Source organism: Rhinoraja longicauda, chromosome 5 (assembly GCF_053455715.1).
Source record: "Rhinoraja longicauda isolate Sanriku21f chromosome 5, sRhiLon1.1, whole genome shotgun sequence".
NCBI classification, from domain to species: domain Eukaryota; kingdom Metazoa; phylum Chordata; class Chondrichthyes; order Rajiformes; family Arhynchobatidae; genus Rhinoraja; species Rhinoraja longicauda.
Window position 1 is genome coordinate 20,211,506 of NC_135957.1, and position 17,511 is coordinate 20,229,016.

Here is a 17,511-nt window from a genome sequence, read left to right on the forward strand (position 1 = left end):
TTTTCCGTGCTCACAATTGAACCAACATGTGATCTTGTATTGTTGGGCTGTGGTGAAAGGGGCAGGAATTCAGGCAGTTTCCACTCTGGCTTCCAGGACTAGTCAGCTGGATTAGCTGCTGCATTTGTTGTAAAAGGCAGCAGATGCTTTGGGAGGAACCAATCATCACACTGCCAACCAGACAAACAAAAAGTCACTGATAAAACAAATCACAGAATTTTCTCTCTGCTCACCATTGTCCAGCTAACTATAAATATGCACCAGATGACAGCCATTTGTACAATATTTTGCTCAATTAACATTATGTCGCATGGTCAGTTGAATGGAGAAGCTGCAAGATACATATGAAGAGGCCCTCACTGTGACAGTAAGCTCAAGCGATTAGTCTTATTGCATCAATGCTATACTAGTTGAAGCAAAGGGTTGGAGGGGGTGAGGGAGTAGTTGTCTAAGGTTTTGACGTCTGTGATGTCTGTTGTATTCATTGGACTTAAACTGAGTTGGGGAGGTTGGAATCTGCCTCTGGATCTTACCCTCCCTTTATTTAAAGTGATAATTGTCTAAGAGTCTGTTCATACTATTCCTATGTTATCCCACTTTCTCATCCATTACCCAACACACCGGGTGCAATTTACAGAGGCCAAATGACTTACAAAACCCACATGATTTTGAGATGTGGGAGGAAACCCATGTGGTCTCAAGGGGAAAGCACAAACTCCACAAGAGGCCAGGATCAAACCTGGGTCTCTGTTGCTGTGAGATAACAGCTCTACCAGCTGTGGCACTGTGCCACTCTTGAGAGAAAGCTCGATAAAGATAAAGAAGAAGAGTTAGAAGGGACGATTGATAGAATGTGACGATGTTATTGGGAGTGGGTCAGATGGAGCATAAAAGCCTGCATCAATCAGTTGGACCAAAAAGCGATATGTGCGCTTATCGTGTCATGTATTGATTTAATGTTAATCTTTTGTTCTAATTGAGAATTTGAATTTTGTTTTGGATCAACTCAATTTTCCTTCTGCTTGCTGAGATTATGTTTCAGGTCAAGATGAACATGAAGCACTCACATTCCAAAATCCAGGCACTTCTTAATGACAGACTTAATAGGAATTCTCTGGAATGAAAATTGAGGTGGCGGAGAACGCAGTAACAAACAGATTATCTTTTAATAATCAATCATAGAGCTAGTTTTATTCTCTAGCTTTGTGACTCCTCAAGAACTGCTAGTGAGAAAAGAAATCTAAATTGTTTTCAAATTGACAGCCTTGTTGGTAACCATTGGTAACCTGCACCCTTTGTGTGTAATGAAAGGAACTTGCACTGCATGTTTTTGCAATTTGGCATCATACTTTGATCTCGAGTTTAAGCTTCTCATCCCACATCTCCACAACTAACTCTTCTACCTTCACAATCATGACCATACCTGTCAGAACCACTGCCCAATCCAAACTGTTGCTGAAGCCTATCTCTATATAATTACTACCTCAAGCCTCCACTTTTCCAGAGCACTCACGACAGCCTCCTATCTTGTACCCTATATAAACTGGATGTTATCCAAAAAATTTGTGTCTATATTCGACTAGTGTAGCTGGGACAGACTAGTGTAGCTGGGATATGTTGGCCAAAGTGGGCAAAATGGGCCGAAGGGCCTGTTTCCACACTGTATCACTGTGACTATTCCACCTTGTTTTGAATCATAATGTCTGCAACTCTGTTGACTATTTGCAAGGAGGAAAGGATTAATTTATATTCCTTTTCTCCAGAGATGCTGCCTGACCTGCTTATTCCAGCCTTTTGTGTCTCCATATCACCGTCTATATCTCTCGTTTCCCTTTCCCCTGGCTCTCAGTCTGAAGAAGGGTCTCAGCCCAAAACATCACTCATTCCTTTTCTCCAGAGATGCTGCCTGACCCATTGAGTTGCTTCAGATATTTGTGTCCATCTTTGATTTAAATCAGCATCTGCAGTCCCTTCCAACACGTTACTTTATATAATCCCTTTCATGACTTCAGATTTTGTCAACTAGCTTTAAAAACAATGAAATGGTTTGTGAAGCAAGAGATGTATTAGTGACTTGTGCACACCTAACTCCAGAAAGCAACACTGATAACGCCCAGATGATGTTAGTTGAGGGATAAGTAACATCCAGGACTAGGTTTGTCTTCAAACCATATACTTAAGTAATAGTTACACGTGGAATCCTGGACCGTGGCAAAGATTTAGATACACTATAAACTGACTCCTAAGCCTCAGGCTAAATGAGAAAGAAATGTTATCCAACGATACCTTTACACATCCTACTGTTTGCACATGACAGGCTGTGGCCCATTGTGTTGTTAAAGACGTCATTATTTATTGAATTGTTTATAACAAACCTCCAGCATACTCAAAAATGGAACTGTATTTTCCAGTAATCACTTCAGAATCTTTTTTGTGACTGTTCTACTGGGATTGTAAAATTCCAACTACAGAGAAATATTGCAAAGAAAATACATTCAGTCAAAGATAAATCCAAGAGTCTTGTCAAAACTCTAAGATGCTGAAAACACTCAACATGTCAGGCAACATCTGGGGAGAGAGAAACAGAATCAACATTTTAAATCAAGGGCACTTAATCGGAACTGGAAAAATGAGAAAACTAGTGTTTTAAGTTGCAGAGGGGGAAAAACAGGACAATGAGGCCTGCCAGAATGGGATGGTGGAGAGAACAAAGGGGATGTCAGTGTTGGACAGAGACCAAGTCTGGATAATTCAAAACACAAGTGCTGGACGAACTCAGCAGATCAGGCAACATGTCAAGAGTTAAGAGTGGTGAATTATCAATGAAACAATGGACAACGGAACAGTTAATTTCTTACTTGCAGAAGCATATCAAGCCTGTAAACACTAGACATCTATTACAAACAACTGACTCCCATAGCTGAAAACACAAAAACAAACAACACAAAACAAAAACACAAAAAACCCACACAAACCACCTCATCTACTGTATCCACTGTTCCAGGTATGGACTACAACGACGAGACCAAGTGCAGGCTCGATGGTCGTTTCGCTGAACATCTCCGCTCAGTCCACCTAAACCTACCTGATTTCTCGATTGCTCAACACTTTAACTCCCCTCCCATTCCCACAATGACCTTTCTGTCCTGGGCCTCCTCCATTGTCAGAGTGAGGCCCAGCCCAAATTGGAGGAACAGCACCTCATATTTCACTTGGGCAGCTTACACCCCAGCAGTATGAACATTGACTGTTCTAACTTCAAGTAGCCCTTGCTTTCCCTCTCTCTCCATTCCCTCCCCCTTCCCAGTTCTCCTACCAGCCCAAGCACCTTGACATAGATTGATATTGTAGTTCATGAATTTATAAGCAAATAAAAATCATAAAACTCTACGGATCACAATGCAGAATCAGGTTTTTCATCCATTGGACATGTGTAAACATCCTGTCAAATTAGTCTCAATTCTATGCCTCTTCCCAATAGACCTGCAGCCACTTTTCACAATTGCCATTGAAATATATTTTTCAGACAAAGCATAACGTATTGGTGTGTTATATTGGAAAAGCGGGAAAAGTCTTGGCATTCTGACTTATCACAGAACCTGATTGGTTTCAAAATCATTTTGGAGAAACAAATCATTCAAATTGTGCTTTGAGTTTTTGCACCTCTATACTCAGTAAAAAACATTTAAATTGCAGTCCGTCTCAGTTCAGTTATTGATGACCTCCTCCACAGGCACACTCCGCTCTGCTGCTGCCAATCTCCTATCCCCCCACATCCGGACCAAACTCAGATCCTGGGGGGACAGGGCTTTCTCCATCGCTGCTCCCACCCTATGGAACTCACTACCCCAAAACGTTAGAGACTCCTCCACACTCACCACATTCAAAACTTCGCTGAAGTCTCACCTGTTCAGTACTGCTTTCAACCACTGAAGGTCACCTCACCTTCTGTCTCCTTTCTCTGTTCGTTTATTTATTTACTTATTTATCTATTTATTAATTTCCCTATGTTCTCTAAATCTCTGTAAAGCGTCTTTGAGTATATGAAAAGCGCTATATAAATAAAATGCATTATTATTATTATTATTATTGTCTTACTGATAGGAAGCAACTGATGTTACAGATGAAGTTGATGGCAGTGGGATATCCTACACTGGGCGGAAGAGGGGCGTCAGGGTCAGTGGGAAATATATGCCGCCACTTGACTGGGAGAGAGTAGTAACTAAACATACAGCAAGCTCGTCAGGACATTCCTACCTTCACAGACCAGGCCTCTCAATTGTCACAGCGGCACCTCGTGCCACGCCTGCCCAACCCATGCTGGCTCAGGAGCAAGTGGGAAATGGAAAGCAGGAAGGAAGCTGTCAAAAGGAAGAAGAGAAATCTGAAGAAGAATGGGAAACAGGCAGTGCAAACGAGGAGGCAAAGAGCCACCACATTTTTGTTTCAAAGACAGGAATTTCAAAAGATACAATAGAAGAACTGAAAGCCCTTCTGAAGGAGAGTCCCTTGATTACCAGTCGGCAGAAAGCAAACAATAAATTGAATTCGCCCCAGAGGTTGGCAATGAAGGACTGGGATGGGAAATCCAGAGAGGCAGTTGGTAAACTACCCACTAACTCAAAAGCATATCCTGGCATCCCTGAACCACCGAGTGCTCCGAGACCAAGTGAGCCGTCCATCAAAGACGGGCCATCAAGTAATGCAGTGGAAACTCCACAGATCCAGACACAAGAGAAAGCCAACATCAAACCCTCAGCCTTGATATCATCAGCTTTGCATGGTCGCACTGATAGCAGACCAGCATCAAGGCATGACCCAGCCTCGAGTTCAAATGTTTTGGGTTAGTACTTTACCTTGCTAACAATCCAATAACCATGCCCGAGTATAATGCACATTGTAGATGGAGGGGCAATTGTTTGAATAATTCATTTGAATGGGATCATTAACAGAGTGAAATGTTTCAAGGGCCCTTCACTGGAGTGTCATCAAACAATAGAAACAAAGATTTGGTTTATACCAAAGATACACTCAAAGCACTGGAGTAACTCAGTGGGTCAGGCAGATCGCTGGAGAAAAAGGATGTGATGTTTTGGATTGGGACCGTTCTTCAGACTGGAGACTGTTCTTTGGGAATGGTGACCAAACGTGATAGGTTTTATAGAAGCATCTTAAAGGAGGAAGAGAGATGGATAGGAATTTCAGGCATTGGACCTTGGCAACCGAAGCGCTATAAAATATTGTTGGACTTATGTAATTCGTAAGAATTAGAGATCTCAGAGTTGGAGAGGGAAGAAGTCACAGGGATTGGAAAGAGAGAGTCCATAGGTGCTAAAAATCATTGGCCCTATTCTGCATTTACAGGAGATGACAAATTACTTTGAACTAAACTATTCCATCTCGGAAAACACACCTGAAGCAGGGTTACTTAACTTCTTTCAAAAGGAAGACAAGTAATGAGGAAATGACCTTCTTGGGCTTCTTAATGTTTAGTCATTTTGAGCCCATACTTGAATGTTGTCCAATTCTCGCTACATGCAGGTGAAGACTGTTTCATATGTCAAGGATTTCCAAATGAAATTGAACAATAAGCAGTCATCAGCTGATGATGGAAGGTTGATAAAACAGCTGAGGATAGTTGTGCTTGAGACATTCCCCTGAGGACCACCTGTTCTGGGGTGAAAGTGATTAACCAACAAAATAGGACCCCCCCCCCACCTTAAATAGGTGATCTTTTATTTTTAAATTATGACCTCGTTTTACATTTTCCCACAAAAGATACTCTCCATACCCACCCCGTCAAGGAAAGGGGAGGGGGGGGGAGGACAGGGTGCTGCACCAATGCAGGAGAGGTTTGGGCCCAACGGGTCCACTTGGTCTAGTCTTATATAACAAGAGAATAACTTTCCATATCTTCCATTCAATGAGCAGTAGCATAGTTAGCTTTCCTAATCACTGACTGTGCCTGCGTACCAACTTTTTGTGAATCATGCAATGAGCCACTCAGATCCTTTTGTCTCCTGGAGATCTGCTGTCTCTTACCATTTAGATACCTACTTCTAGATAGACGCAAAAAGCTGGAGTAACTCAGCGGGATAGGCAGCATCTCTGGAGAGAAGGAACATCTCTTTCTCCGGAGATGCTGCCTGCCCCGCTGAGTTACTCCAGCTTTGTGTGTCCATCTTTGGTTTAAACCAGCATCTGCAGTTCCTTCTTGCACAGATACCTGCTTCTGTTTTGCTTTTCGTGCCAACATGGGCTGTAAAGCACATTATGTTATGCTGAAGCTATTAGAAGCATTACAGAAAGTAATATTATTCAAATTTATATTATTTCGTATTGGAAAGTCAGGACCTGTAAAGAGTGATGTCCTCTTAAGTACTGCAACGCATCAAGAATGCCCAAAGGGTCTTCACATCACCCAAGTATGGAAATAATTTGGCTTTTTATCCTTTTACAGGAAACATCGAAGACAGTGTTCTGACCAACAGTTCAACTCCTTCACAAATAGGCTTTACGATTGAGCAAGTGAAACAGCAGATCACAAGAGAAGATATACGGTTTATTCGCTTTGAAGCAGGTGATCTTAATGGAATTTCAAGATCAAAGACAATACCAGCTCGATTTTTTCAGGTACGATGTATTGTTTGCCATTGAATGGACTTTAGGGCAGTGGTAGAGTTGCTGCCTTACAGCGCAAGACACCCAGATTCGGTCTTGACTATGAGTGCTATCAATGTGAGCAATTCTGGGCACCAGATCTGAGGAAGGATGTGCTGGCTCTGGAGAGGGTCCAGAGGAGGTTTACAAGAATGATCCCAGGAATGAGTGGGTTAACATATGATGAGCGTTTGATGGCACTGGGCCTGTACTCACTGGAGTTTAGAAGGATGAGGGTGGACCTCATTGAAACTTACCGAATAGTGAAAGGCTTGGTTAGAGTGGATGTGGAGAGGATGTTCCCACTAGTGGGAGAGTCTAGGACTAGCATTTATAGCCTCAGAATTAAAGGACGTTCCTTTAGGAAGGAGATGAGGAGGAATTTCAGTCTGAAGAAGGGCCTCGCCCCGAAACGTCACCCATTCCTTCTCCCCTTAGATGCTGCCTGACCTGCTGAGTTACTCCAGCTTTTTGTGAATAAATACCTAGGAATTTCTTTAGTCGGAGGGTGGTGGATCTGTGGAATTCTTTGCCAGAGAAGGTTGTGGAGGCCTAGTCAATGGGTATTTTTCAGGCTGAGATAGATTCTTGATTAGTATGGGTGTCAGGGGTTATGGGGAGAAGGCAGGAGAATGGGGTTAGGAGGGAGATGATTGAATGGCGGAGCAGACTTGATGGGCGGAATGGCCTAATTCTGCTCCTATCACATGACTTTATCAGTAGAGCTTGTACATTCTCCCTGTGCCTCGTGGGTTTTCTCCAGGTGTTCTGATTTACTCCCACTCCAAAGACGTATAGGTGTAACAGTTAATTGGCTTCTGAAAATTGTCCCTCAAAACTGAACTGGGATAGTGCAAGTTTAAGGGGTGATCGCTGGTTGGCGCGGACTTGGTGGGCCGAAGGGCCTATTTCCATGCTGTATCTCTAAAGTAAAGTCTAAAGACTTATTGAAAAACTGAATGAAGAAATCAACTCTGAGTGAAATATGAGCCAAAACCGCTCCATCATTTTCACATTATACTGATGGAATATGATCAGCACAGGCCTGGGTTAATTGTTTAACTATGAACATACGTTCATACATACGTTCATAGTAATAGAAGAGATAAGCTTGACGTTCTTAATTGGTTGCCTTTAGTGTTGGTGAGATGAGAGGGCGGAATTTTGTGTGAACTTGACCATGGATGAATGGGCATGAAATAAAGACTGAGTTTTGTGATTAGTCAGTGTAGATCAGTCACTATATTCCTGATTCATGTCGGGTATTCCCTTGGACTGTTCCTGGAATGTCGTATCTAGCGCATGCGTGCTATGGGTGATCAGTCAGACACGGGAGTATTCGGATGGAATGTACAGGCTTGGTCTTTGTTCTACAGCCATATGGTTAATAATGCACATTATGAAGTTAAACAACTTATTGTTATTCACACAACTTCATCGTGGTGTCAGAAGTTTTAGTCCGGAACTTCATCGGCTTGGGATTCATATGTTTTTCACTCTCTTTTTCTCTACAAGAGAGATGTAAAAGTTTGTTTGCCTAACAATCATGACTGATGCATTCCGGAGGCCGGACCCACTCATCTTCGACAGCAACATCGGCGAAAGATGGCGCATCTTCGAGGAAGAATGTGACATTTTCATAGCAGCCGTGCACTCCGACAAGCCACCCCGCACTCAAGAGTATATTCTTCTCAACCTTGGGGGACAGGAGGCTATCGAACGTGCAAGATTGTTTGTGTATGCGGGGGAGGTGAGACAGCCTGCCGCGGGTGGCGGAGAAGAGGTTGTCACCCCCGCTGAATCGAAAGAGGATCCTCAGTGTCTCAAGAGGAAATTTCGTGAGTTATGCAGCCCTCAAATTAATCTCAACCTGGAACGGCACAAGTTCAACACCCGGAATCAGAAGGCGGATGAGACTATTGAGTCATGTGTTAATGCTTTAAAGTTACAAGCAAGGAGCTGCAGGTTCGGAGGGCTCTGTGACGAGCTTATCAGAGATAGATTGGTATGTGGTGTTTGTGACGATAAACTAAGGAAGGTACTTCTGCGTGACCGTGACTTGACATTAGTTAAGGCTATTTCTACCGGTCAAGTTCACGAGATGACCGAAGCGCATACTGAAACGCCAACTGTGTTGATGCTGTTCAGGCTGGGTTCCGGAGAGAACGTAAGCCTAAGATAATGATGAGGATCCAGTCGGAAAAGGCTGGGACACGATTTATCACTGTCTGCAACAATTGTGGAGGCAGCCGTGCTGCTCAAAGGGAAAAGTGTCCAGCTTTTGGTCAGCAGTGTTATGCCTGTCGGAAACGCAATCACTTCAGGAGATGCTGCAAATCCACACAACAGACTTATCTCAGGGGAAACCCAAACAGCTTGTTCACCAGTTGCAATCAGATCAAACCAACAGCAGTGCCGATGAGACGGTCTGTGTTGATGGGATCACACTGGAAATGGATTATTTTGATGCACAGAGGGTAAGAAACGACGAAGCTATGGTCACCATGCAAGTTAATGGTGTTTCGATAGAAATGAAGGTAGACACTGGTGCTAAGTGCAACGTGATGTCGAGTAAGTCCTTTATGCGTCTGTGGGATGGGGAACAATTAAAATCATGAACAAAGCCACCACCCTAATTGCGTATGGTGGCACCAAAATCAAACCAGTTGGAATGGTGTAGTTGCAATGCCACCTGGAGGGACAGTGATACACACTTCCATTTTATGTTGTCCAAGAAGGTACTGTGCCACAGTTAGGACTTTGTGCATGCCAGAAAATGGGGCTGGTCTTGTTCAGCAAGGATGTATACCAGTTGACCCCTGTTAAAGATGAGACTCCACACCAAATTCTTACGGAGTATAGCGATCTCTTCACTGACGAGCTTGGAAAGCTGCCAGTGACCTATTCAATGACAGTTGACCCAGATGTGAGACCTGTTGTTTATCCTGCACATTGCATTCCTGTGGCCATGCGGGACCAAAGAAAGTTGGGATAAAATAGTTAATAAAGTCTCTGAAAGGTGCAGACTGAATGGGTCCTGTTGCTTTTGCATGTTCACGTGTTCTAAACAATATTTGAGGTACTGAGGAAATATTCTCACACTCCAATGATTTTTTCTCCTGCTCCTGACAAATGTAAACGGTGGTTTGACTTTGTGATGGATCAACTCAATTAACAATTTTACTTTGCACTGAACTGGCAACGTAAAGACACTTACTGATTACAAACGTTAAATGCTTTGGAATTATGAACGAGAATTATGAAGTTTAACACAGCCAAACTCTGTGCTTCATCCACAGGAGAAAGTGCTCCATGGCATACCCATGCCCAGAAGTTACCTGGAGCTGATTTTGAGCCCAAAGGAAAACCCGGTTGCAGATCATCCCGGTTGCAATGGTGAAGACATCCTCTTGATGCCCGACATTTCGACCTTCAGGGTGCTCCTGTGGGTGGAGAAGACTGCGAGTGTGATTTGCGATTGCTGTTCGGCCACAGGTTGTCCCCTGCCCACCTCCCCCAGGCAGGTGGCCAAGGTGCAGTTGCGCCATCTTAGTGCCCTTGGCCTCACCTTGCGTTCCTCCTTCACCTACCAGTTCTGCCTCGACACCTGCTTCGAGCAGCAGTTGAAGATTCCGGCAGCTCTCCCCGCCGCCACCCTCCTCAACAACCACGACCTGAGCTTCGCGCAGGAGTTGATGGAGGGGATGTACGGCGCCGGGGTGGACGTGGAGAGCTTCTCCTCGTCGCGGCATCCTGGGCAAATGGAGGTGTCGCTGCGGGCCGAGTCGGGGCTGGGCGCGGCGGACAACGCCTTCGCCTTCAGGACGGGGCTGAAGGAGCTGGCGAGGAAACACCAGCACGATGCCAGCTTCTTCTCACCCCTGAGCTACGGCAACCTGGGCACCCTCTCCCACAGCCTGTGGGAGGCCGGCGGCAGGATCAACCTCTTCGGCCAGGCCGGGGAAGATGGCGATGGCGATGGCAAGGCAGGGCTGTCGGGTGAGGCCAGGGCATGGCGGGCCGGCCTGCTGCTCCACGCCGCCGCCCTCAGCTGCCTGGCGGCGCCGGGCGACAGCTGCCGCCAGCAGTACAGCCCGGGGAAAGGCCAAGGCCAAGGGACGATCTGCAGCTCCGACCACGACAGCTGGGCCTTCACCGGCAAGCTCCACGGAGATGAAAGAAGAGGAGCCCGCCTGGAAAACCGGCTGGGATCAGCAGCCGCCAACCCCTACCTTGTGCTCGCCGCCACCGTGGCGGCCGGGCTGGACGGGCTGAGGGGCGGGTTGACCGAGGAGGGAGTACAGACGGCGAAGATCTGCACCATCCCAGTGCGGCTGGAAGAGGCCCTCGATGCACTGGAGAGTGACCACTGCATGCAGAGGGCACTGGGGGAAGCCTTCACCCAACACTTCATAGCTGTCAAACGGCATGAACTGGCGACTCAGGCACCAGATGGTGAGGACGACAAGTACTTGGAGTATTTCATCTAGTAAAACATTTACAAACGGCAGAGATTATTCATTCCATATGCAAGAGACCATTTACAGGATGTGTCACATAATGAGAAACACATTGTATCACATTGTATCACATTGTATCAAAATGGCGGCACTGCCCTAGCAGCTGCCGCTCACCTGCGGTCCATTTGTCTTTGTGTTTTTGTTGTTTTTTTTGGGGTCTTAATTGTAGTTGTGATGTGGTGTTTTTGTGTTTGTGTACTATGTGTGTATGTGGGGGGGAGGGGGAAACTAACACTGTAAATAGATGTCCCTTCAGAACGGAGACCCGACCTTTGTTTTCTGGGCCGTGTCTCCGTTCCTGCTGCGGCCTACCATTGGCCCAACTCCTGGAGCTGTCGGCCTCCGGGGCTCTGGTTCGCGGAGCCCGCGGATCGGACTTACCATCACCGGAGCCGGCCGTCTTCGGAGGCTGCGGGAGCGGCTGCGACTCGCCTTAGGCTCGGGCCGCGTGGATGCCGACATCGGGAGCTCCAGCAGCGGCAGCGTGTTCGCCCGCCCCGGATCGCGGGGCATGGGGCGCGGACATTTCACCGTCCGGCGCGGCCTAGGATGGCCGCGGGATATTTCTCTGCTGGGCGGGGGCTTCAATGTCGGGAGCCACGACCGCCCCGACGTGCAGCAACAGCGGCAGCAGCGTGTTCGCCCGCCCCGGATCGGACTTATCATCGGCGGAGCCGGCCGTTTTCGGAGGCTGCGGGAGCGGCTGCGACGCGATGCGCCTTGGGCTCGGCCCGATGTGGACCGTCCGGTGCGGCCTGCAACCACAACAACCTGGCTGCGGGCGAGGCACAGCGGGAGAAGGGAAAGACATTGTGGCCTTCCATCACAGTGAGGAGAGAGAGGACTGGAGGAGACTCACTGTGATGGATGTTTCTTTGATGGATGTTTCTTTTTTGTGTGTTTTTGGGGTTGGGTGGTTTGAGTGCCTATTTAATGCATTTATTGTTGGACTGTGTTTTGGGGGGTTTTTGGGGTTGGGTAATTTGGGTGCCTGTTTAGTGCTTTTATTGTTGGACTGTGGGTGATTGAATTAACATTTTGTTCAAGATGGCCGCGCCGTTGTGTTTGGCTGCCTGCCACTGTATGTTTCTTTTTTTTCCTAGTCAGATGTGCAGCACTTTGGTCAACGTGGGTTGTTTTTAAATGTGCTATACAAATAAATTGACTTGACTTGACTTGACATCCAGATTGCAGGCAACATATAAATATTTCAAAGTACAATCAGCCTTCGTTTTTTTACGGACCTCCTTAGATACATAGAAAATAGGTGCAAGAGTAGGCAATTCGGCCCTTCAATATGATTATGGCTGATCATAATCAGAACCAGGGGCCACAGTTTAAGAATAAGGGGTAGGCCATTTAAAACGGAGATGAGGAAAAACTTTTTCAGTCAGAGAGTTGTGAATCTGTGGAATTCTCTGCCTCAGAAGGCAGTGGAGGCCAATTCTCTGAATGCATTCAAGAGAGAGCTAGATAGAGCTCTTAAGGATAGCGGAGTCAGGGGGTATGGGGAGAAGGCAGGAACGGGGTACTGATTGAGAATGATCAGCCATGATCACATTGAATGGCGGTGCTGGCTCGAAGGGCCGAATGGCCTACTCCTGCATCTATTGTCTATTGTCATCCAAAATCAGTTCCCTAGTCCTGCTTTCTCCTCATATCTCTTGATTCAGTTAGCCCTAAGTGCTATATCCAACACTCTCTTGAGTACATCTTTATAGCGGATCTCAGTTATAGTGGACTGATCTACGGACCTTCATTGCCAGGCCGTGCTGCCAATGCCACCCTCGGCCCATGCCACCTCTCCAGCCGCATCTGCCATCACGCCTTTTCCGTCACCCTGGCCACGTCCGTTGCCACTACGACTCAGGCTGTGCCTACCACCTGCACCCCTTGCCTGCACTCTGGCCGTGACCGATGACTCCGCTGACCCACGTCTCTCCCCCGGTTGCCAGAAGGTTGTGGCTGTCAATGCATCTGGATTCCAGGCCCAGTTCCAGGCCGAAAGCCTGAAGCAGATTCTCGAACCGACTCTTCATTCCGAAGTTAAGCCCTCGTTTTCTCAATTGGCATACAGATGAAGTAAATGTAATGTACTAATAATTTGATGCGATATCTGAGAAGTTGGTTTACTTGAGAAAGAAACCATTCGTCTGATTCTGTGTATGGGTAATTTGACATGATGCAATCTTTGAATGAAAATTGACATGTTAAAGAAATTGGGAGAGGAACATTATTTTCTTTAAAAGAATGCCGTATCTGTTATTTGTTTCTGTTTGAAATAGCTAAAGATTTATTCTTGTGCTTTTACTTCAATAGATATTGGGCCACATTTTATTCTGAACATTAACACAATAGTTCTTGAGTGTGAATAAAAACACACAAAGCAGTGATGTGTTTCTCATATCACATAGACTTGGAGTCATCTCATCTGTAAGCCAGTTAAATGATGTTGTGGCCTGTGTCAGAGCACCTCCTCAGGCACATCTGCAGACTTGCTTAGGAAGATGAGTCATGTCATAATCAAAAAGTGAGTCTTTGAGACAGCATTAGGCTGGTAAAGGGCAAAAGATCTGAACCCTAGTGTTAGCATATTATTGAAATAAATGATCTGTGCCGAGGGCTCTCAAGTCTCATAAATAGGTCCCGCAGACTTTGTCATAAGGATAGGCACAAAATACTGGAGTAACTCAGCGGGGTAGGCAGCATCTCTGAAGAGAGGGAATGGGTGACGTTTCGGCTTAAGGATATCATTGCATGCTGTATTAGCAGATGGGATGGAAAGGAAATCACAATGTTATTAGGCAAGAGCGAGGGAGAATACATTAGAAGTGGTTGTTATTGGGTAAGTATACATCCGATATCTGGGGGGTTGGTTAAGATAAACTGTTCCGAATAAATGAGTTTGGTATCTCGACCGTGCATGCGCAGGTCATAGGTCACTTGTGCTAGACATTCTCGTCGCCTGAGCGGCTGTGTGTATACAGACCTGCGTTTCATCCCTATCTTCCAGTTTTGCTTCTGCGAGGTAAGAAAAATACTGCTTTCAAAACTATTAATTAGGTGTATTTATGGTTAATTTGTAAAAATTAAGACGATTTTGTAGGTTTTAATCTTCGGTGAGTGAGCGAGATCGTGACGATTTTCTTTTGCATTGTAACTTGTACCGGAGCTGCTCCTCAAGCGGGAATATGCCGCACTTCCCAAACCAGGAGTTACTCTTCGTTTTCTCAATCGTTCTTGGATTGTCGGCGATGCAAAAGAAAAACAAAGGTTTGAGTGAATGAATTGCTGCTTTGTGCGGGCGGTGGCTGCAGTCCGGAATGTCAATGGATGACCACTGTAAACTTGAAGCTGCTGTTCGTGCAGCGATTAGACAACTGCAGAGGTCAGCAACCAGTGGAGCTAATCAAACCCTCCCTTTAATATCACCCAGAAACACATCACTCCGGTAGACACAAAATGCTGGAGTAACTTACCGGGACAGGCAGCATCTCTGGAGAGAAGGAATGGCTGACGTTTCAGGTTGAGACCCTACAGGAAGGGTTTGTTTTTCTTTTGCATCGCCGACAATCCAAGAACGATTGAGAAAACCAAGAATAACTCCTGGTTTGGGACGTGCGGCTTGAGGAGCAGCTCCGGTACAAGTTACAATGCAAAAGAAAATCGTCACGATCTCGCTCACTCACCGAAGCATAAAGCAATAAAACCTACAAAATCATTGTATTTTTTACAAATTAACCATAAATACACCTGAATAATAGTTTTGAAAGCAGTATTTTCTTACCTCGAAGAATCAAAACTGGAATATACGGATGAAACGCAGGTCTGTATTCAGGCAGCAGCTCAGCCGGCGAGAATGTTTAGCACAAGTGACCTATGACCTGCGCATGAGCAGACGAGATACCGAACTCGCTTATTCAGGACCAACAGGTTCCAGTAAAGAAAGGGGGGGTGGGGGGGATAAGGATGGCAAAGTAAGGGAATCTTGAATGATCAGGGAGTTTACATTTAGTCAAAAAGAAAATGGATGCATATCTAAAGTTTAGGAAGAAATCAGACAGGGTATTTGAGGAATATAAAGGAAGCAAGAAATCAGAAGGGACCATGAAATGAAATTTGGCAAGTTGTATTGAGAAAAACCCTGAGGTTTTTTATACCCACATTAAAAACAAGAGGTAACTAGGGAGAAGATAAAGGAGTGAATTTATGCTTGGATTCAGAGGTTGCAGGCAAAGAGTGGAAGATATTGAGATCAGCGTGACATATATTTGGGAAAGAGGTGATGCTGTGTCCCCTGAAGAACATTAAGGTGGATAAATCCCCAGGGCCTAATGTAAGGGGAAAGTATACAGTTAATAATATTGTGGTACAGAGGGAGATGGTCCTTAAAAGTGCAAACCCTTTCTGGTTGTAGATAAAATGGTAAAGAAGGTATATGATCTGCTTGCTGTCATCAATTGGGACACTGAGTATAAGGGCCAAGAAGTCACGTTGCAGCTTTACAAAATTTTGGTTAGGCTACTATATGCATTTCTGGTCGCCTCATTACAGGAAGGATGCCAAAGTTTTGGAGAGGGTGCAGAAAAGAGGTTTACCAGGATGATGCCTAGATTAGAGAGTATCAGTTATATAGATTGGACAAACTTGTCTCTTTTCTGTGAATATCCAGCTCTACCAAATGATGTGAGCTCTTCACTGCCTCACATTCAATGCTCCTCTGACATCCAATGTATCACAAATTTCTCCATCAGAAAGATTAAAGATGGCAAATTCTATGCCCTTTCCTAATCATACCCGTTCACTGCCTCAGGTTGAACCAAACTGTTCACCTGGCTCCTAGTTAAAAGCTGCCGTGATTGGATTTGAGTTTCAGTCTTGGAATGCAACAGATGTTGCAATGGGGTGTGAACCCTTCAGATTGAGAGGCAGGAGTAAGTCACAGTGGCATGGTCATGACTCCAAAATATAATTGGTTTTCACACATCCAATACTTCCTGTTCAATTTCTTGAATGATGTTGGTTCCCTTCTTACTTTACATACTGCCCAAAAGTGTAGGTTAATGACATCCTGACTGTCCACGCCACCACTGAAATTTTGCCCTTGTGCAGTCAGACTGCTTGTACAACAGGAAGTCATGTGTGTAAATCTGATTAGTCAGACATTGGGAAGACGACGCCTTATCTTTAACGTTACTGCAAGCTCTTTACCCGCGTCACCATCCCTGCCCGTTCCCTCGGGCTGAACCAGACTGGTTGCAGCCTCAAAACAAAAACAGAAAATGTTGGAAGAACTCAACTGATCAGGCAGCATCAGTGGAAAGTGAAATAGTCAATTATCTGGGTCTGTGACCCTGCCGTCTGAACTGGGAAAGAGGGGAGATACAAGGAGGGTTTCAGTGGGAGTGAAGGTGTTGAAGGAATGTGGAACAAATAGAGTGGTTTAGTTTATTATTGTCATGTGTACTGAGTTACAGTGAAAAGCTTTTTTGTTGCGTGCTATCCAGTCATCGTAAAGACTATACATGATTACAATCATGCTGTCCACAGTGTACAGATACCGGATAAGGTATCATGTTTAGTGCAAGATAATGTCTAGTAAAGTGCGATAAAAGATAGGTTGAGCGTCTCCAATGAGGAAGATGGGAAGTCAGGACTGCTGTCTAGATGGTGGGAGGGTGGTTCAGTTGCCTGATAACATCTGGGAAGAAACTTCCCGAATCTGGAGGTATGCATTTTCAAACGTCTGTACCTCATGCAAATGGGGAGAGGGGAGAAGAAGGAGTGGCCAGAGTGAAACTAGTCCTTTATTATGCTGGTGGCCTTCTTGAGGCAACGTGGAGTTTATGGAGGCCATGAAAGGGAGATTGGTTTGCGTGATGGTCTGGGCTACGTTCACAACTCTGCAATTTCTTGCGATCTTGGATAGAATTGTTCCCCATCCATGCTGTGATGGATCCAAGGATTTATTTCTCCTTTCTCTCCAAGGATTTGAGTCATAGAGTCATACAACATAAAACACACCCTTCCATGCTGACCAAGATGCCCCATCTAAGCTAGTCCCATTTTCCCATGTTTGGCCCATATCCCTCTAAACCTCTCCTATCCAAGTACCTGTCAAAGTGTCTTTATATGCTTTTACTGTACCTGCCACAAATACCTCTTCTGGCAGCTCATTCTATATACCCATCACCCTCTGAGTGACAAAGTTGCCCCATAGGTTCCTATTAAATCTTGCCCCTCTCACCTTAAAACTATGTCCTCTGATTCTTGATTTTCCTGAGCTGGGTAAAAGATTCTGTGCATTCACTCCGTCTTTAATGCTCATGAT

The 17,511-nt window shown here is 45.3% G+C and overlaps 1 protein-coding gene across 1 annotated transcript; it reads left to right on the top strand.

Moving 5' to 3' along the window:
• The first annotated feature begins 299 nt into the window (after window positions 1–299).
• Window positions 300–11,158, top strand: lgsn (lengsin, lens protein with glutamine synthetase domain). The gene is made up of 4 exons (XM_078400012.1): window positions 300–367; window positions 4,105–4,843; window positions 6,461–6,633; window positions 9,960–11,158. Exons 1-4 carry the CDS (start codon window positions 323–325, stop codon window positions 11,148–11,150), a joined length of 2,148 nt encoding a protein of 715 aa, XP_078256138.1. The 5' UTR covers window positions 300–322; the 3' UTR covers window positions 11,151–11,158.
• Window positions 11,159–17,511: the final 6,353 nt, after the last annotated feature.

Coding starts and splice junctions, on each gene's coding strand:
- lgsn (XM_078400012.1), top strand. CDS start 323: ATGGAGAAGCTGCAAGATACATATGAAGAGGCCCTCACTGTGACA. Junction 368..4,104: donor AAGAGGCCCTCACTGTGACA/GTAAGCTCAAGC, acceptor TCTTACTGATAG/GAAGCAACTGATGTTACAGA. Junction 6,634..9,959: donor TACCAGCTCGATTTTTTCAG/GTACGATGTATT, acceptor CTTCATCCACAG/GAGAAAGTGCTCCATGGCAT.